The 22,180-nt window shown below is 43.2% G+C and overlaps 1 protein-coding gene across 2 annotated transcripts in view; it reads left to right on the top strand.

Moving 5' to 3' along the window:
- Window positions 1-7,522: 7,522 nt before the first annotated feature.
- Window positions 7,523-22,180, top strand: part of GARRE1 (granule associated Rac and RHOG effector 1) — a gene marked incomplete in the record, with an annotated part of 78,924 nt that continues 64,266 nt past the window's right edge. Inside the window, 2 exon segments of one of the 2 annotated variants that reach the window (XM_073605767.1) lie at window positions 7,523-7,805; window positions 8,032-8,891. In XM_073605767.1, coding sequence (XP_073461868.1) covers window positions 8,406-8,891 — 486 coding nt within the window. 2 annotated transcript variants of the gene reach the window in all.

Below are 22,180 nucleotides of genomic sequence, written 5' to 3'. Positions count from 1 at the left end.
GTGTGTCTAATGTTTGTTTACCTGAACAAATATAACGCTGCTTCTGTAAACAACACGGATGGAATATTCTGCGTTTACTTTGTGAGACGGTTTCCTCTTCTTCACAATGGGGGGTGAAGGGCGGTTTATGTCAAAGCGTATCTATGATCAGAATGTCAAATCCTATATTGATTTCCACATTGTATTCCAGTTACTTCTAGTTTTACTCCTAATAATCTGATCCATCTTTTAGTTTATAAACGAAGGCAGGCCCATACACGGGTCGAATTTCGAAAGAATTATCTTTCGAAAATCTTATCTAAGAATTTTCGTTTGTATTTCGCACCATTAGTGAGGCTGCAGCAACAGCCGATTTTCACGCGGTCATCGCATTTGAGTAATCGAACATGTTGGAAATATTTTTGAAAAAACTAACGATTTTCTAATAAGTGATGGGAGAATCGTGCGAGAAATGTAAGCGAAAAAGAAATGCGCATGTGCAAGAAAAGAAAATTCCCGGAAAGAAAAGATTCCCAGCCACAAATTTTCTGTAGCGAACACGAGGTGAAATTGAAGGCTTGGTTGGCCGAATTTCTAAATCAATGGTGGAATCATCGGATCACAAAACGCACACATTTTCTGATTTTCAAAAGAATATTATTTCAAAATTCGACCATGTATGGGCCAGCCTTACTCTGAGAAGACCCCCTCCCCCCCTTTACCTCCCTTGAATTCTGTGACACATAGCAGTACCAACCCACTGGGTATAGTGACTGTGTCACACATTACACAGAGCCTGTGTTTCGTCAGGTTAGGGGACCCATCAGAATTTGTAACGGAATTGACGTTCCGTCGCCGCCATCTTGCTACACCCCGCACTCGTCCACAGGATGCAGTGAGAAGGCGGCAAGCGGACACCTTGTTACACCTACCGGATTCTTGCATTTCAGATTTATTTTTAACAGTAAACTCTGCTTAGTTAGTGAAATTCAGTATTTTCAAATCCCTCAGACTGTTTTTGGTGATTTTTCAAAGCGGTGTCAGATTAGCAAACCTGTGAAATCAGCAGGTTTGCCGCTGCTTTTAAAATTCATCATCTAAACAGACGGATTTTTAAATACTGAATTTCACTATATAAGCTCAGTTTACTGTTAAAAATAGGTGTGAAATGCAAGACTCCGGTAGGTGTAGCAAGATGTCTGCTTGCCGCCTTCTCACTGTATCCTTACTGTGGACCAGTGCGGGGTGTAGCAAGATGAAGACGACAGAAACGTCACTTTCGTTACAAATTCTGACGGGTCGCCAAATCTGAGGAAACGCCTGCTTTCTGAATTACTGAGGTGCTGAGGAGTTTCAGGAGGCAGAGTCAGTACAGGAGTCACTGATTGCAAGCAGCAAGGTACCATGGGATATGTAGTCCTTAGAAATGCAGGAGTAGCTGCAAAGCATGATGGGAATCCAGGAAGTGGAAATAGGGCCAGCAGACAAGCAGAACTCTCAACATGAAATTAGATTTTTGAAGTAAACTTTTATTGGATTGTTGTCAGTAATGACTAATATTTGTTTTTACAATGCTGATGTTAGAAAAATAGAAGCGTATGCTGTGACCATAGAGCTCCATTGAAGATAACTCTAGTCCATGCTTACACCTTTTTCATGGCTTCTAATGGCAGAAGTCTTTGGGTTCACTGTCCAAAAGGGCATCTCCTCCAAGCAAAGCACCCTTTTACTGCGGTTTTCTACATAAGAGCCATTTAGCCTAGGTTCAGATTCGGACAGGAATCGGATCGCATGGGTGAGAACATCCAATGCGATCCAAATCCAGTGCGGCGGAAAAAAAAAGTCCCTGCACCTTTATTCTGCGAATCCAAAGTGAGTTCAGCCATGTATGGCTGAACTCGCATCGCACAGACATCGCATGTGATCGGCACCTGCGATGTTGGAGATTGCTAAAGTGCGAACCTGTTGGAGGTCTAAGTATAACGTATAGCAGTAACGCTTTTTTGTGGCGGGAGGGGAGAGTAATTCTACAAATGTATAGTTGGTTGCAAATTGGCATTAAAGAAAAAAAAAGCCTGACCCCTGCCATATGTTTATTTTTTTTAAATTTTTTTTCCAGTTTGTGTGTTTTTTTGGCTTTAACCTTATTTGGGGAGTTTTCCTTTTTGCTTCCTGTCCTGTTGATGCCTGTACAATACATGAGAGGTTAATGTTGTTTCTGGGAGATGAGGGCATGGACAGCAAGCAGAGTAAGGACCGCTCCTCTGACAAGGTTTTAACCCAGACCACATTCAGGTCGCTACGAAATTTTATCCAGCTGGCAGCTGGAGTTAGTGGTGTATACTCCAACTCGGTGCACAGACTGAGGATTCAGATCAGTTGGTCTTCACTTCACTTCTCTTCTCCACTCCTCCTCCAAGCCACCCCCTGATGACCCTGGTGTAAGGGGGAAACCCTGATGTAACTTGGGGCTCTGTAAGGAAGGCTGTGATGGGAACCTTGATGTAAGTGAGACTCTGATAGGGGACCCTGATGTAATGGGGCACAGATGGGGGACCCTGATGTAAGGGGGGCACCGATGGGGGACCCTGATGTAAGGGGGGCACCGATGGGGGACCCTGATGTAAGGGGGGCACCGATGGGGGACCCTGATGTAAGGGGGGCACCGATGGGGGACCCTGATGTAAGGGGGGCACCGATGGGGGACCCTGATGTATGGGGGGCACCGATGGGGGACCCTGATGTAAGGGGGGCACCGATGGGGGACCCTGATGTAAGGGGGGCACCGATGGGGGACCCTGATGTAAGGGGGGCACCGATGGGGGACCCTGATGTAAGGGGGGCACCGTTGGGGGACCCTGATGTAAGGGGGCACCGTTGGGGGATCCTGATGTAAGGGGGCACCGTTGGGGGATCCTGATGTAAGGGGGCACCGTTGGGGGATCCTGATGTAAGGGGGCACTGTTGGGGGATCCTGATGTAAGGGGGCACTGTTGGGGGATCCTGATGTAAGGGGGCACTGTTGGGGGATCCTGATGTAAGGGGGCACTGTTGGGGGATCCTGATGTAAGGGGGCACTGTTGGGGGATCCTGATGTAAGGGGGCACTGTTGGGGGATCCTGATGTAAGGGGGCACTGTTGGGGGATCCTGATGTAAGGGGGCACTGATGTAAGGGTGGACTGATGGGGGGGACCCTGATATAAGGGCGGACTGATGGGGGGGACACTGATGGGGGGGACCCTGATGTAAGGACGGACTGATGGGGGCACCCTGATGTAAGGGGGTACCCTGATGTAATAATAATGTAGGTATACACCATAAATAGCTTGACTTACCTGCCAAGCAATCTCCTCGAGCACTGCAGTGTCGGCACTTTCGGCTATCATGGGTGCTTCCGTCCTCTCCTGATCTTCGTTCCGGGTTTGGACTTTTCAGCCATTTTTTTGGCCAAGTTGCGATGACGTCACTTTATCATGGTTCACCGGGGTGCCGTAATTGTACATTGAGCAGCTTAGTGTATGTTAAGGCTAACAGGCAGGGACAAGCAGTTATTACAACAGACACCAATAGGGGTCCCTTCCTAAATAAATAAATAAACCTGTTTAGTGCAATTCCATTTTAAGAAAAATCTGTTTTTTGGGGTTTTACATAAACTTTGAGAAAATGCTTCAAAAGTGAATGCCGTTTCCTTGCGATGCAATAAAGCTTTACTCTGGGGTAAGCAAATCTTGCCTAAACACAATCACCATGTGTATTCTGCTTGAATCTTGGTGTGCTTTGTGTATGTATTCAAGATCTGTGCAGTAATTCAGTGTGAAACTTCATCTCTCTGCGGGATGTTTCTGTAATAAAGACCAGATTGCCGATCACTCTGCATGTTGCAGGGTGACTGGTCTTGTCTCCGCCCCCTCCTCTAGGTTTCTGCAGGCAGCCTGTAGTGGGTGGAGCCTGCTGGACCCCTCCCACAGCTCAGCTCTCTGCAGAGCCTATGAACAGTACAGTGATGATGTCACTGCTACTTTTTAAAAGTTAATATCTGCATATGCAAAGAATATTTATATTTTCTGTAGGTGTTGAATATATTAAATTAAATTGTTTAATTTAAAGTGAGCAAGTTACATTTCTTAATCCTTTTCTCTCTGGCATACATATCTGTTAACAGCTGTCATAATCTTTTAGGTTGTGTTGGATTATCTTCAAACTTGGCCAATAATCCCGTTTAATGCCATCTAATAAATCAGTGCGATTTTCTAGTCACCACTGTGAGGAAAGGATCGGTTGCAAGATGGATTTTTATTTTATTTCATCGGTGATCCATTTTGTTTGTAGAGATTTACTTAGTTGGATTGAAAAAAGACACAAGTCCCATCTAGTTCAAGCATAAAAAAAAACATATCATACCATCCCATATACCCAATCCTATACCCACAGTTGATCCAGAGGAAGGCGAACCCCCCCCCCAGAAAAGCATGATCCAATTTGCTACAGCAGGGGATCAGGGGAACAATTCCTTCCTGATCCTCCGAGAGGCAATCGGATTTTCCCTGGATCAATTTTACCTATAAATGTCAGTACCCAGTTATATTCTGTACATTTAGGAAAGAATCCAGGCCTTTCTTAACGCAATCTACTGAGCTGGCCAGAACCACCTCTGGAGGAAGTCTATTCCACATTTTCACATCTCTTACTGTGGAGAAACCTTTCCATGTTTGGATATGAAATCTCTTTTCCTCTAGATGTAAAGAGTGCCCCCTTGTCCTCAGTGATGACTGTAAAGTGAATAACTCAAACCAAGTTCACTATATGGACCCCTTATATATACATGGTGATCATATCCCCCCTTAATCTCCTCTTCTCAAGAGAATAAATTCAGTTCCTCTAATCTCTCTTCATAGCTGAGCTCTTCATTGCCTCTTATCGGTTTGGTTGCCCTTCTCTGCACTTTCTCCAGTTCCCCGATATCCTTTTTGTGAGCTGGTGCCCAGATGAGGTCTTACTAATGACTTGTACAGGGGGGCAAAATGATATTTTTCTCCGGAGTCCATACCTCTCTTATACAAGAAAGGACTTTGCTCACTTTGGAAACCCCAGCTTGGCATTGCATGTTATTATTAAGCTTATGATCTACCAAAACCCTCAGATCCTTCTCCATCATTGATTTGTAGGAGAAGCAGTTTTTTATTATTATTGTAATTTAATGCAGATCATATGGTTTTGGTACTGCATGAGGGCATCTCTGGTGTAGAATTGCATTCATCCTTTTCTATGTGCCGAGTGTCGTTTTGCAAGAGTTTGTTGCAGGAATTTTTTGGAAACGGTCCGTGTTTGCATTGGTAGTGGATGTAAAAAAAAAAACGTGAATCAACTGATGAAATGAATGGTCCGCATGTGTGAAAGGGGCCTTAGGCTAAGCGGAATCCGCTTGCTCAGTGAGGGATCTCTCCGCTGATCCCCGCTGAACAGGTGGATGACAGGTGCGTATCCCCTCCGCAATGAAGAGCAGACACTGACACAGTCCCACTCTTCTATGGGGCAATCTGATGGAAACCGATCACCTGTCCTTTGCATCCAATGCCATCTGATCTGCCGGACAGATGGGGAAAGGGACCCACATCTGTCTATTTTTGGCGGACCGTATGGGATGGCAGCAGGTGTCAGCAGACATGTGTCCACTGACATCCGCCACTCCATAGAAGAAACTGGAGGGTCCGATGCGGGCCGCCCGAAGTGTTAGTATTGGATAAAGTGATGAGGGATTAGTACACCTTTGTTTTTTTTTGTGGTTTGTGTCCCCATTGGGGAGATTACCCCTCTCAATTTTTTTATATTTATCATTGAAAGTGAAATCAAAAGAAAATCCCAAATTTTGGGGGAAATCTTTCAATGGAGACACCAGTTCTGGTGGCTTGGAGGGGCCCCAAGTGACTCCCTTAATTTGCAGGGATTGCCTTTCACTTCCTGTTTTGGCTATGGGACAGGAAGCTTAGGTAAATCTCCCCAATAGGACACAGATGGGCAAAAAAAATAAAATCCATAATGGGGGGAGGGGGGGAGAGTCCTGACTATAGTTCTACTTTAAGAGTTAGTTCACCTAAATTTTTTTTTTACTGTGTGCATGTATTTGTGTGTGTGTGTGTGTGTGTGTATATATATATATATATATATATATATATATATATATATTATATATTCCTGTCATCCAATGCTATAGCGGTAGTGTAATGCCGCGTACACGCGATCAGAATTTCTGACAACAAGACCGTGGCTTTTTTTTCTGAAGGATGTTGGTTCAAAACTTGTCTTGCGTACACACGGTCACACAAATGTTGTTGGAAATTCTGAATGTAAGAACGCGGTGATGTACAAGACGAGCCGAGAAGAAGGAAGTTCAATAGCCAGTGCGGCTCCTTCTGCTTGATTCCGAGCATGCGTGAGCTTTTTTGTGACGGACTTGTGCACACACGATCGGACTCTCTGACAACAAGTGAAGTTGTCAGAAAATTTGAGAACCTGCTCGCAAACATTTGTGTGCGGAAATTCCGACAGCAAATGTTCGTTGGAGCATACACACAGTCGGACTTTCCGACAACAAGCTCACATCCAACATTTCCCGTCGGAAATTCCGATTGTGTGTGCGCGGAATTAGGATGGAAAATCTGGATATTGGGTTTACAACTTCTATGCATCTAAGAATTTCCACGGTCACCTTGGGTTGTGTTAAGCATAAGTGAATCTAGAATTGAAGCACCACACCATGATATTTAAAGCAGTTGCAAACCGTGGATTTTGTGTGGAAAAAAAAAAAAAAAAAGTAACTTTTAAATCGTCACCTATGGAGATTTTTAAGTACCGTAATTTGTCCCCATTCCACAAGCGTGCGCAATTTTATAGCATGACATGTAGGGTATCTATTTACTCGGCATAACGTCATCTTTCATAATATACAAACAAAATTGGAGTAACTTCTGTGTTTATTTTTATTATTATTATTCATTAAAGTGTATTTTTTCCCAAAAAATTTGCGCTTGCAAAACCGCTGTGCAAACAGTGTGACATAAAAAATTTGCTAAAAAAAAGTATAATGTTTTGGGGGTTATAAGTAAGTTTCTAGCAAAAAATACTGATTTAAACTTGTAAACAAAGTGCCAGAAAAAACGCAAGCCTTTACAATTACTTTATTTTTACTTTGTAAAGATAATAAATAATTTAAAATTGCTTAATTTTTTTACGTTTTTAAATATTTATTATCTTTACAATCACTTTAAGGTGAACTACAAAGGAGGTAATCTCTGCGGTGAATGTTATGTTCTTGTCTGGTGTAAATAATGGCAGAATGTTGCTTGTCCGCTGTAGCGATTTTTGTCGGTATATAATAACAGCCCACACAGCTCTCCAGGACAATGACCACTTTTTTTTTTTTTTTTTTTACTCTGTACATCCCCAACGTTCCACGCTCCTCCCAGAAATCTTTCAGGGCTGAGAACTTTGACAATAATAAAAACAACTGTACTGAAACCCTCTCTCCCTTTTTTTTTTTTTTTTTTTTCTTTCCTTTCACAGGAAATGACCTAGAGGCCTTACGAATACATTGTGCGCATTCTTTCTCCACAACGCCATCCAGAGCAAACTCAATCTGGGAGCTGCACTTGTTTCCGCTGTTACCAACTACCTCAACGTACCCAGAGGAGGAGGAAGAGGAGGAGAAGGGAAGCTTTCCCAGTAGCAATCTGTGATTTCACACTATCGAGAACATAGTATTAGAAGCACTTAAACTCGGAGCAGACTGGATCTGCTGGACTGTAGCATTTACACATCTGTTATTACGGTATATATTTTTTCCCTTTTTTTTTTTTTTCTCTCCCATTGAGAGGCTGTGGGTTGCTTGAAACACACTGTTGACCAGTGTTTATGGTGGTTCATTATTTTTTTTTTTTTTTTTTTTATTTTGTTTGATTGCAACTTTTTTTTGCTGGCATTTTGTGCTTTTTCTTTGCATTTAAAGGATTATACTTTTTTTTTTTTTTTCACGCCCTCCCTGGATGTCTATATAGGATTTTGCAGCAGTGGGATTCCTGACCGGTGACGAGAAGCAAAAAAAAAAGGGAGCAGTTTTAGGACAAAGGGGACACACAGTTTTTTCGGAGACTTCAGCTGGTTTGGAAAATACAAGTTATAAGCCGCAGCTGGGCTGCATGGAGTCCTAAAATTCTCCCAAGTCAGCATAATTGCTGCCCTCCTCTGCTGATACAGATTACCCACGCTTGCCTTTTGGAGATGCCTTTTCCGAAACCTATGTATGCAGCCCTCCTGTACTATCTGACCTAGCCCGTCGTTTAAAAAAAAAAAAAAAAAGAATAAAAGAAAAAAGGCTGATTCTGGAGGACGCCTGCCTAGGTTTGGGACGCCTTTGGCTACTAGGTCACCTATGTATTGCTGTAGCGCACAAGAAAGTAAGATGGACTACAAGAGGCGGTTCTTGCTTGGCGGGTCCAAGCAGAAGGTGCAGCAACACCAGCAGTACCAAATGCCCGAGCTCAGCCGGACTCTGAGCGCACCCCTGGCCTCAACCACCCCTTTAGTGTCCTCGGCTAACGCGGGCAGCTGCCCCCATCCTGGTGCCCACACTACCCCCATCGCGGACATCCAGCAGGGTATCTCGAAGTATTTGGACGCGCTCAATGTCTTCTGCCGCGCCAGCACTTTCCTCACCGACCTTTTCAGCAGTGTTTTCCAAAACTCGCACTACTCAAAGGCAGCTATGCAACTCAAAGACGTGCAGGAACATGTCATGGAGGCTGCAAGTCGACTCACTGCAGCAATAAAACCAGAGATCGCAAAAATGCTAATGGAGCTGAGTGCTGGCGCCGCCAACTTTAAAGATCAGAATGAATTCAGCCTGCAGGACATAGAGGTCAGTTTTCTTTTTTTTTTTTATACCTTGATTGAATATTAGCTGTGGTGTTCTTATGAAGGGTCACTTGCATTATTTGTTTGCCCAGCCACAGCTGATTTTCTGCTTTGGTTTCCAAAATTGCTTCTTTAAATTATTAGTGCATCTTGAAATCTGAACCCCAGACAAACTGCTTAATGCACAGTAGAGATATATAAAAGAGTTGTTCTGCATGTTAAAGGATTTGTATTTCTCTTCATTCTGCCACACAGCCAGGCAAATAACATCACTTACAGATTAGGAATACGGAGGTGTCCTCTCTCCACCCCTAGCCTGTTGACTGTGCTGTAAAAAGAGCAGCAGGAGACCGATGGGGTCCACTGTCTGCTCACTCTGCTCTCTCCTCTTATCAGCACATTTCTTGTCGGCACCTTTTGCATGCAGTTAACCCAATTGCATCCTAGTCCTCCCTCTCCCTGACTGAGTGCTGTTTTTTTCTAGAATGAAGTGTGGTGTATGCATTGTTGTGTTTACTGTTTTCCTTAGAGTTTGAAGTTCCTGCTGTAAAGTTTATGCCTTGGTTATTTCAGATTTCCCCTCACTTCTTGTCTGGTAACCAAGACTGGCATGTTCACACCACAATGCCATGTGCTGCGTCACACGCATTGTCACGTGTTGCAGTTTATTAAAAAGTCCTTCATTTCTGTTTGCTCTGCCCCCTCCAGCTCCACAATATGCCAAAAGGCTCTGCCCAGCTGTTGGGTTGTGGCAGAGCCCTTTAGCACATCTGCGCGTCCGCAGCAGATTTCCCAGGCATGAGCAAAGACAGCAAAGTTTTGGGACTTTGTAATGCCCGCATTTGCAAATGTATTGGGAAACTGGCGCATGTGGGAATGCACCACATGGCTCAGTTGGGACCCAAAGTCCTGTGGCACTTCTGTGTACGCGCAGAATTCAGGAGGTGAGGTGGAAGCGCAGACATCATTCTTACCTAGGAGATCAATGCGGAACTATAATAAAAATCTATATCCAAGTGGTAGCTGAAATTCAACATGAACGGGCTGAAATGCATATCAACACATGTGAAAATGGGGCAGATTCACAATGAATGGCCATGCATGTGACTATACTAATACACTTCATGTCATTCAATTCAGTGGCATGTCCCCCATGTACATAAGTTTGTAGGTCTTGGAGATGTGAAGATATATAATATATCTCTCTAAAATATATTTCTATATAGGGATATATTTGATATACCAGTATATATTGATATAGATAGATAGATCTATCTATCTCTCTATGTATATAGAGATAGATATATTTTGATGTGTGTGTGATATATATTCTCAAAATATATCTCTCTCTATCTATATCAATATATACTGGTATATCAAATATATCTCTATATAGAAATATATTTTATAGAGATTATATATATATATATATATATATATATATATATATATATATATATATATATATATATATATATATATATATATATATATATTAATATATTATATACACTTCTTTCTTTTTTTTTTTTTTTTTTCCCAGGTCCGATTTTCTTAGTTCCAAACATTCATGTGTGTGTTTTTTTTTTTTTTTTTTTTTTTTTTTCTTCTTTTGGTATGGTTTATTTTTAGTTATATGACATGTGACCCAAGGATATGAATAAAGAACTCTATTGTTTGTGACAACTATAAATATTACATAGCAAGTGCCGCGGCTTATTTTTGTTTTGTTTCTTGGTAACAAAAATGAAGCAAGCATTTAATGGTGGAGATTGGATAAAGATACGACCTTTTATTTACCAATGTCAATAAAGTTTTATGTAATGACCACTAAGACTGGCTGTCACGGAGATCAGTTGAATAATTATGCTAATAGGTTAATGACACTTGCATGTGGCATCTCTTCTGCCTACTGACCCCATGTTTTGCAGGTCTTGGGGTTCACTTGCTCTTTTGAACTTTAAAAGAAAAAAATAAAATGTCCCTGTCCGGAGGGGGCGTGCCAGAACGCTGCAGAGAAACCTCTGCTGTCACACAGAGCACAGTGGTGGTTCTTAGCTTGCTGCACAGCCTCGGAGAGCATTGCCCTTGGTGGGTATTTAAAGTGGTTGTAAAGGCACAGGGTTGTTTACCTTCGTGCATTCTATGCATGACAATAAAAAAACCTGTGTGCAGCAGCCCCCCCTAATACTTACCCAAGCCCCCTCTAGATCCAGCGATGTCCACGAGAGCCTTGTCTCTCCAGGTACTCGCTCTCCTGATTGGTCATTGGCTCCCACTGCTGTCAATCAGAGCCAGTGAGCCAATCAGGAACTGCCGAGCCTCAGCTCTGTGTGTGTGAATGGACACACACAGCCGCAGTTCGGGAGCGCACCTGTTTGGGTGCCACTGGAGAAAGCTGCTTGCTGTGGGGGCACGTGGAAGGAGGGAGGGGCCAGGGGTGCCAGCATGGGACCCGAGAAGAGGTGGATCAGGAATGCGCTGTGCAAAACCACTACACAGAGCAGGTAAGTATGACATGTTTGTTTAAAAAAAAAAAAAAAGGTTTTAAAGTGGTTTAAACTCACTTTATCATTTTCTGGAAATCCCCTGTGTTAAATAATGCAATGTCTCCAGTGTCTGTGCTATATTTCCTCTCCCTATCTGACAGCTACAGTGGGCGGGGCCGAGAATCCCCCACTGACGTCAGTGGGGAGGAGAGAGGTGGTCTGTCACGTGAGCGCTGATTGGCGCTCGGAAATAAGGTATACAGGAGCATTTTTTTAATAAAGTACAGACACAGGAGACATTGCATTATCTAAATACAGGGGATTGCCAAAAAATGATAATGTTATGACAGAAGCGGGGGGGGGGGGGGGGGGTCAGGCACTGTCACGAGCTGACAGGCAGGGAGGGGGAGAGGACAGAGAAGAGAGCGGATGACTGAGGCACGTAAACTGACCACTGTGTCGGTGGTCCGTTTACAGGAGGGGGGGGGGGGGGTCAGAAACTGGCAGGATCAGCCAGGTATTTCAGGTGATACAGGGGGCCAAATGACACAGCACAAACACTGTGCTGTTTTTCATTCTTTAAAGGGACAATAGTCAAAAGCCATAGTGTGCACGGACACATTGGCTAACATAGAGGGGAGTTTCCAGGCAGAAAAAAATGAGAGCTCAAAAGCCTGTTAAAAGCTGCTTCTTTGAGATGCAGTGTGCACACTACAGGTCAAAAAAAAAAAATCTCATAAAGTAAGACTTTTCCAGGATTCTTTTTTTCAACACCTGAAGTTTAAATCTGACCTCCCCTTCAGTCTTGCACAGTTGTACAGGTTGTCCTCCTGGACTAAAATGGCTTACACTGATTTCACTGTATGCTTCTCACAATGTGCATTAACCACTAGGCGCCCCCGCTATAGCCGAAAGACGGCTACAGGGTGGCGCTCATTTGCCGGGAGGGCGTCCGTGGACGTCGTCCTGTTTACTGCGTCCCCGCGCACCACCGCATCGGGGAAATTCTGTGTTGGCCGTGTCCCTTGGACACAGCCAATCGCACATCGTGCCAAATGGCCAATCACAGCAGCCATTTAGCACTCGATCGGCGTTTCCAATGAGAGATGATCTCAAGTGTAAACATATGAGATCATATTGCCGGCTCTCCCTCCTCACACAGAGACAGCGTGTGAGGAGGGAGAGCGACCTGTACTGCAGCGTGAGTGAAAACAGTTAACAATACAGTGCCCACAGTACCTGTCCCCAGTGCCACCTGTCAGTGCCATATATCATCAGTGCCACATCAGTGTAACATGTCGTCAGTGCCAAGTATTAGTGTCATGTGTCATCAGTGCCACATATTAGTGCCACGTATTAGTGTAGTCAGTGTCACGTGTCATCAGTGCCACATATTGGTGCCATCTGTCATCCGTGTCACGTGTCATTGTCCTGGTGCTCCAGGGCCTTCAAAAGTGTAATAGGTAGTCAACAAGTTAGATGTGTAATTTATACTCCTAGAACATGTGAAGGTGCTCCCTGCATGTTGGGCCTCTCTATGTGGCCAAGCTGTGAAAAAATCCCACACATGTGGTATCGCATACTCAGGAGGAGTAGGAGACTGTATTTTGGGGCGCCATTTGTGGTATACACATGCCATGTGAGAGAAATCCTCATTTTGCAAAGAATTGTGGGAAAAAAATTACAACATCAAAAACCTCACCATGCATCTTACTAAATACCTTGGAATGTCTACTTTCAAAAAAGGGGTCATTTGGGGGGGTATTTGTACTTTCCTGGCTTGTTCGGGTCGCAAGAAATGAGATAGGCCGCCGGTACATCAGGTGTGATCAATGTTTTATGATTGGCACCACAGCTTGTGGACTCTCTAACTTTCACACAGACCAAATTATATCCACTAATTTGGGTTATTTTTACCAAAGATATGTAGCAGTATAAATTGTGGCCAAAATTTATGAAGAAAAATTAATAACTTGCAAAATTTTATCACAGAAACTAATAAAAATGAGTGTTTGTTTTTTTCAAAATTTTCGGTCTTTATTCCATTTATAGCTCAAAAAATAAAAAACCCAGAAGTGATCAAATACCACCAAAAGAAAGCTCTATTCGTATGAAAAAAAGGACAAAAAAATAATTTGGGTACAGTATTACATGACTGAGTAATTGTCATTCAAAGTGTGAGAGCGCTGAAAGCTGAAAATTGGTCTGGGCAGGAGGGGGGGTTTGAGTGCCCAGTAGGCAAGAGGTTAAAAATCCACCTTATTTCTTGTCTGGAAGACTTCCAGCATCATCTAGACTTCCCTCTGCAGCCTAACTGTCCCTGGCCCATCCCTTTTGTCCATTGGATTGCATACCATTTGGTATAGCCCTCCTGTTTGTCTGTACTTTGAGTATCCTTGCTTCATGTGAATCGAAGGATGAGGGGGGGGAAACTATTTAATCCTTCCAATGTTTGACCTTGGTAGTAGATGGGTTGCTCATAGTGACTGTAGTAAATGACGACTTGTAAATCGCAGTAAAATGATGAGATGTGATCAGCAAAATAAGCCAACATTTTGGGGCCACACAGGGTCCCTTCCTCAAGGCGACTCAATTACCTATGACACCTTAAGGAGGGGGGCCCTGCGCATCCCTGATACTTTGGCTTATTTGACATTTCAATAATAAATTAGTATATATACACTACTGTGCGAAAGTTTTAGTCGGGTGTGAAAAAAATGCTGTAAATGAAGAATACTTTCAGAAATAGAAGTGTTCATAGTTTATTTTTATTAATTGACAAAATGGAAAGTAAATGAACAGAAGAGAAATCCAAATCAAATGAATATTTGGTGTGACCTCCGTTTGGCTTCAAACCAGCACCAATTCTTTTAGGTACACTTACACACAGTTTTTTAATGAACTAAGCAGGTAGGTTGTTCCAAACATCCTGGAGAACTAAGCACAGATCTTCCATGGATGTTGGCTGCCTCAAATCCTTCTGTCTCTTCAGTGTAATCCCAGACAGACTCCATGATGAGATCAGGGCTCTGTGGGGGCCAAACCATCACTTCCAGGACTCCTTGTTCTTCTTTACACTGATGATAGTTCCTAATGGCATTGGCTGTATGTTTGGGGTGGTTGTCCTGCTGCAGAAAAAATTTGTGGCCAATCGCACGCCTCCCAGATGGTATGGCACGATGACTAAGTACAGTTGTTCTCATAAGTTTACATACCCTGGCAGAATGTATGATTTTTTTTTTTTGGCCTTTTTCAGAGAATATGAATGATAACACAAAAACTTTTCTTTCACTCATGGTTAGTGTTTGGCTGAAGCCATTTATTATCAATCAACTGTGTTTACTCTTTTTAAATCATAATGACAACAGAAACTACCCAAATGGTCCTGATCAAAAGTTTACATACCCCAGTTCTTAATACCTTGTATTGCCCCCTTTATTATCGACAGCTTGAAGTCTTTTGTGCCCTGTAGTGATCATCTGTCCCCCAGGTAATTGCTCCATGTGAGACTACATTGGAGTACCAGTGGACAACTGCTGCCAGCCTGTCACCGGTTTGTATTGGCTGAGCTGTATGTTTTTGTGCAGGAGCCGGGAATAAGGGCTCTTTTTTTTTTTTTTTTTTTTTTGTGTGGGTTGGTGGGAGTGAGTAGCTTTTTTGCTCCCCCCTGTAAAGTGCTGCCCTGTGCCTTGTTGGCCTAGGCCAAGATACAGCGCTGTCACCCAGGTACATTCCTCTACTGTTCGGAGACGTCTGGCCAGAAGTGGTCTTCATGGAAGAATTCGAGCCAAAAGGCCAACGCTAATAAACGCTATTGCAAGAACGTTAAACTCACTGCAAAGCTGTTGCCGTTTTTTATAACGTTATTTTAACGTCCAGTGTGCTTGAGGCCTAAAAGCTACTAAAATGTTACTAACAGATTTTTTTTTATTTTTTTTTTTTTAGCTTTTTTTAAAATTTTTATTTAATTTTTTTTCTTCATCTACTGCTCCTAATTGCTCCTAAAATGCTGCTAGAAGCTGGGAAAAGATGCTATTATCAGCATTTTTGATCCATTTTTTTTTTCTAGCTTTTTTTTTTTTTTTTTTTTTTTTTTTTTTTTTTTTTGGACCTATGAAAAACGCTAGTGTGTATGGAGCCTTAAGCCTCCTACACAGCTGTTTCTGTTTCAGTTAATGCCTGTGTTTCAACCTACATATGAAATTGATGATCATTAGCATCTGCTTGGTATAATTGGTTAATCATACACCTGACTCCAATCGTACAAAGTCCCTGCACAAACTCTGACTTTGTGCAAGTGTAATGCCCGCTACACACAATCCGATTATCAGACGAATGATGGTCCTTTTTTTTTTTTTTTTTTTGGATGCTAATCTGATGAGTTTACTAAAGTCACAAATTCCCGTACGACAGAATAAAAATTCGGAAGTGATGTCATGTGTTGTAATGCATTTGTATTGCATTTTCGAACAATAGCTATACTGTACCGAAAATCGTGCGATCTGGCATCGTACGAAAAAAAAATTCCGTGCATGTCCGATAGAATAATATCGGATGAACTGTCCTGATCGGCTCTTGAAAGCTCTGTACTAATGATCCGATTATCGTACGATCGATTCGAATGAGGCATTTTTCGTACGATTTTCATCTCACGTATGGGGCTTAAGAGTTGATGCTGGTTGGTAGTCACACCAAATATTGATATTAGATTTTTTTTTTTTTTTTTTCCTTTTTAACTTTTGCATTTTGTAAATTGATAAAAATAAACCATTAAAATATATATATTTTTAAAATCTTCTTACTTAACAGCATTTATTCACACCTGCCTAAAACATTTGCAAAGTACTGTGTTTGCAACAGAGTGCTAGTGACATGTCATTGTCTTACCTTGTTTCACATCAGTTGAGTATGTTCCCCTCACTGCTTTTATCAAATAAGTGTTGAAGTCCCAGTACCTCTAAAGCCCCGTACACACGAGCGGAATGTCAGGAGACATTTGCCGGTTCAAGGAAAAACCGTCCGACGTTCTGCCCGTGTGGGTCGAACGTGCGTGCTGGAAAAGCAGCAGCCGACCGACTCCCGATTAGCGCTCTCAGGCAGTGGCAGAGAGCGCTGGTCGGAGTGTTCTGGCGTGGCGAGGGGGCGTCCCCCTGTCAGAACACAACAGCTCGGCGGGAGAGATCGCTGAACTAACCTCGCATGGTTTGTAGTACCGTCACTGCAACTGGAGCTGTCCATCGTTTTGCACGTAGCAAAAAAAACCTGTTAGTGTGTAGCCGGCTTTAGAATTGTCTTCTCAGTTCCTTCAGTATTAAGGTTTCTTAATATATTTACTGTAACCACAGGGTCCCTTTTTGATGGTAGCTATCATTTCTCAAACTCTGCTGAGATGACTTTGCAACAGAACAAAGGGGAGGGTAAGTTCTCGTAATCCCTATTTCAGCTCCTTCAGAAAGAGATTTAAAGTGGAACTACGCTGCATCTGAGCACCACAAACCAGAAATGCTATTTAAAGGAGTTGTAAAGGCAGAAGGTTTTTTTTTTTTTATCTTAATGCATTCTATGCAATAAGATAAAAAGCCTTCTGGGTGCAACAGCACCCCCTAATACTTACCCAAGCCCCATCTCTGTCCAACGATGTCCACGAGTCCCTCGTTGTCCGGAACTCTCCTCCTTATTGGCTGAAACACAGTAGCGGTGCCATTGGCTCCCGCGGCTGCCAATTAAAGTCAGCCAATCGGGAGAGAGAGAGGGGGTGGGGCGCGGCCGAATGGCAGCTCCTTGTCAGAATGAGCACACTGAGCTGCAGCTCGGCTCGGGTGCCCCCACAGCAAGCTGCTTTCTGTGGGGGCACTCGACAGGAGGGAGGGGCTGGGAGCAGCGAAGAGGGACCCGAGTAGAGGAGGATCCGTCTATGTGCAAATCCAACTGCACAGAGCAGGTAAATAGAACATGTTTGTTATTTAAATAACACATCCATGTCTCCATGCTTTATTTTGCTGAGAAATTGGCAAAATAAAGCATGGAGACATGGTTTATTTTGCATTTCTGGCTGAGAGAGTGAAGTTCTGCTTTCATTTGTTCTGCATTATGTTGCTTCTTCCTCCCTCGAAGGGGTTAATGCAGCAGCCATCACCTGAGCTTCAGGAAAACATCACTTCCTGTTTCCATGTTTGGAGTCCAGGATGTAACACACAGCTGTTTCCATGGAAAAGTGTGAACGAAAACGAGCTTTTCCTGCAGGAAACACCGGGGATCTCTTTGGGGTTCTTTTATTAGCTGATGAACTGCTGCAGATAGTCGTCATTCCTGGAGGCAGAGGGGCTGACAATGCACAGGGAGCAGAGAAAGCAGATGGCTTTGCCCATTGCATCCAGTGAGAGTCGAGGCCTCATTTTCCCGTGCAAGTGAAAAAAAAAAAGAAGCACCATTGCTCCATTCCACCACAAGACGATCCTGCAAACCATAAAAAACCCTCCGCTTGTAAACCAGCCACCACTAGGGTTTCCCTTCGCACGCACTTGATTCCAATGCCTAACTTGTCTTTTTCTTTTGAAAAAAAAAATGCACAGATTCTCAGCCCCACACAATTTTTAAAAGCGATTGTAAAGGATCAAGGTTTCTACCTTCATGCATTCTTGTGCATAAAAGCAGTGACTCTCCCAGGTCACTTCCTCCCTCCTTGGCTGAGACTGCAGCAGGAGCCATTGGCTCCTGTTAATGTCAATCGCAGCCAGTGAGCCAATGAGGAGAAAGCAAGGGCGGGGCTGAGCCATGCATCATGTGTGAATGGACACGCCAAGCAGCGGCACGGGAGTGTCGGGTACCTCCATAGCAAGCTGCTTGCTCGGCATTTGGGAGGGGCCAGTAGCACTAGCAGGGGACCCAAGAAGAAGAGGATCGAGGCTGCTCTGTTGAAAACCATTACACAGAATAGGTGAGTATGACATGTTTGTTTTCTAACCACTTCCTTACTGTGCAATAGCCAAGAGACGGCTACAGCGTGGCTCTGTTGTTCCAGGAGGAGACGTCTATGGACGCCCTCTCGGAACCGCGCCCTCGCATCTGGCGAGCCTGCGGACACAGTGGGTCACAGATTGTGGTAAAAGACCAATCACAGCGGCCCTTTACACTGTGATCAGCTGTGATTGGACGCAGCTGATCACATGGTAAATGGACTTGCCACTTCTTGACAGTACTTTCCTCACGCACTGTCACAGCGTGAGGAGAGCCGGTAACCGGAAATGCTGACAGGAGACATGTACACAGATTATTCGGGGCACTGATCATCGGTGCCCATCCATGCCACCTCACCAGTGCAGCGTCATCAGCGCACATCAGTGAAGGAGAAAAAATAAACTTTATTTGCAAACATTTTTAAACAGAAACTAAATGAACAGTTTTTTTTCAAAATTTCCTGTCTTTTTTTTAATTTGTTTAGCAAAAATTAAAAATCCCAGTGGTGATTAAACGCCGCCAAAAAAAAGCTCTATCTGTCTTTAAAAAAAAAATGTTATGGGTACAGTGTAGCATGACCGTCCAATTTTCATTCAAAGTGTGACAGCGCTGAAAATTGGCCTGGGCAGAAAGGGTGTATAAGTGCCCAATAAGCAAGTGGTAAAGTGATATTAAAGTCTTTGTTATTTAAAAAAAAAAAAAATGTTATACTTACCTGCTCTGTGTAGTGGTTTTGCACAGAGCAGCCCCGATTCTCCTGCCGATTTGCTATGGGGGGCGCCTGAGCCAAGCCGCTGCTCTGTGTGTCCATTCAGACAGGGAGCCACAGCTTGGCCCCGCCCTTTCTCTCCCCTCATTGGCTCATTGAATTTGTCAGCAGTGGGAGCTAATGGTGCCCGCTGCTGTCTCCGCCAATGAAAATGGAGAGTCCCAGACAGCTGAGGCTCTCGTGCAACATTGCTGGATTGAGATGGAGCTCAGGTAAGTATTAGGGGGGCTGCTGCACACAGAAGGTTTTTTTTAATCTTCATGCATAGAATGCATGAAGGATAAACGCCTGACATTAGAACCACTTTACAGAAAACATTTGCTTTTAACATCGCTTTAGTGATGATCCATTTCCTGCTTCATCCTCTTGCAGGGTCAGACCGATGAATACTGCTCAGAGAAGAGAGATGCAAATAAATTGTAGTAACTTCTAATAAAATGTATTTAAAATCACAGGAAAAAAAAATAACTTAAAATTAGGCAGGTCCAGCAGTGCATGTATCAGGGCTCAAGGGAGCAACATTTGCCTAGGCAACTTTTTTCAAGAGGGCCTCTTAACTTTAGGAAAGGAAGTGCGTTTCTGGCAGGATCCCCAGATAAAAAGAAGTGAAAAGGCCGGACAGAAGAGGACTCGTGCAGCCGCAACATCTAAGGCTTACTAAGCTGTATGTTGGGTCATTTTTTTCTTTCTAACAATACAGCTGAATCGGACACATGAGCGGCCTGTCCCTCCTTCTCCTCCTCTTATAAGCAGTTTTATGGCCTTTCTATTAAAAAGTAACAGCCAGTGCAGAGCTAGTGTTGGGCTTACTAGAAAGCCCAGCATGGTCTGCTCAAAAAACTGTAAATGGAAACCACCTTTACTCATTGCATGTTTGTGAAATGAAGACCTCTTACAAGTAATAGAATTATAATAAAAAAAATAGTTTACAAATGTGTAAACATACATTCATTATTTTCCCTTTAAACCAAAGTCCGGTGTTACTGCAAAGATTGTAGAGTGCTTAAAGACTACTGAATGAGGGGAGGGGGCTGTTTGGGTACATTTTTAGGGAGCAATGATAATTACTTGCAAGGACTCTGTACGCGAAACACTTTTTTTCTTTTTTTTTTTTTTACCCGTTGCTTTTCGCATTACATTTGTGATGGCAAAGGGGTGGGCTTTAACGGCTATACACTACACAATATGCATCACTGGGCAACCAATGTTTCTGTACACACTGCGTCCTCCCAACACGCACCAAGCTGTCAAAAACGGCTATCGGTCCCCCACCACCGATGGGTAGCTGCTGGGACTGACTCCCGATCATGTGACCCCTGTGACAACGAATCGCAATGGTCACATGATCCTTCCCCAGAGCATACCGACCTTATGAAAGGTACGCCAGGGATGGGTGAGAAGATGGTTAACACAACGGCGATAACAAAGACTAAAGGGATTTTTTTTTGTTTTCTTTAAAACAAAAGTTATTTCCTGTTACAGATAAATGTCATAGCTTTCCCATTAGCCGAAAGAGTCCAAAAAAAAATGCTGACAATTGTGACTGTTGCGTTTTTTAATTATGAGAATTAGGGTGCCATCGCCGTCTTCAGACGTCACTAGAATTGAAGGGACTTTCCACTTCTTTCCTTGGAAATTAAAAATGCCTTTTAAAGACCACAAAGATATGTTGATAAAACAAATGCTGCCAAAACTTCAATTTGTTGTAAAGAATTAAAATTTCCGTCAGTTTTTTATTTTATTTTTTGCCCTGACGCCCTTTACTTCCTGCCTCTGACTACAAGAAATGAGGGGAATGATTGTCACCTGAGCAGGTCAGCACAGAGTAATGCAGTATTTTTTCAGAAGTGCCAACTCCTCTGCATTCATCTGCCTGTTTTGAGAGAATGTACATGATTTACTGTCGCGTGTGTGTGTGTGTTCTGCCCTGAATTCTGATGGCTGTGCTGAAAAAAAAAAAAGGACGAACAGAGGGCGAAGAGCTAGTCCGTATTGCCTGTTGTGTCCCTGCAGCTGATCTTTTTCCCCATTACTGACTTGTTCTGCAACTGAATTTGGACATCTTGGTAGAGACAGGGCTTTGCTTCCCCACGTTGGAGCCTTCGGCAAGGATAATAGTGAGTAGCACAGTAGTGACATCACCAAATCCTAATCCCGATCTCCTGAGACTAGCAATCAGAGGCAGTAGTGCCTTGGATCTCACACTGCACAACCTCTATTCCAAATTAAAAGTTGGGGCGCTGTGTAAAACCTGAATGCAATGATTTGCTAGTATCATAAACCCATATTTTATTTACAATAGAAAACATATCAAATGTTTGACCTGAGAAAATGTACTATTTTAGAAAAAAAATAAGGTCATTTTGAAAATGTTGGCAGCAACACATCTCAAAAAAGTTGGGACAGGGCAACAAAAAGCTGGCAATGTAAGTGGTACTAACAAGGAAGAACTGAAAAAACATTTTGCCACTAATTAGTTTAATTGGCCATAGGTCAGTAGTAACATGATTGGATATAAAAAGAGCATTTTGGAGAGTCAGAGTGCCTCAGAAATAAGGATGGGCAAATGGTTCAACAATTTGTGAAAACTTTCTTCTAAAAATTGTCCAGCAATTTCAGATGTTCCTCAACGTAAAATTGCAAATACCTTAAAGGGGTTGTAAACCCTCATGTTCACGCCGGAGACGTGCTGTCCCTCTCTGCACGGGGTCCCGGCTCTTGATTGGATAGATTGATGGCAGCGCAGCCATTGGCTCCCACTGGCATCAATCAAATCCAATGACGTGGCCGCCGAGGGGAGAGGCAGAGTCTGGCATTCGTGTCTATGGACGCAAATGCTTTACTCGGGAGCATGCACGCAAGGAAACCCTCCCGGGAGAGCGCTTCTCCTAGGGGGTTATCTGCAGTGAGGAGGAGCCGCCGTGGGACCCCAGAAGTTGAGGATCGGGTCACTCTGTGCAAAACGAGCTGCACAGTGGAGGTAAGTATGACATGTTTGTTATAGAAAACAAAAAAAGAGCCTTTACAGTCACTTTAAATATATCATCATCTACAGTACATAATACTAAAAGATTCCAA

The sequence above is a fragment of the Aquarana catesbeiana genome, linkage group LG11 (assembly GCF_042186555.1).
Source record: "Aquarana catesbeiana isolate 2022-GZ linkage group LG11, ASM4218655v1, whole genome shotgun sequence".
Lineage (NCBI taxonomy): Eukaryota > Metazoa > Chordata > Amphibia > Anura > Ranidae > Aquarana > Aquarana catesbeiana.
The sequence above is the reverse complement of the archived record's forward strand: the minus strand, read 5'-3'. Positions and strand labels throughout refer to the sequence as shown.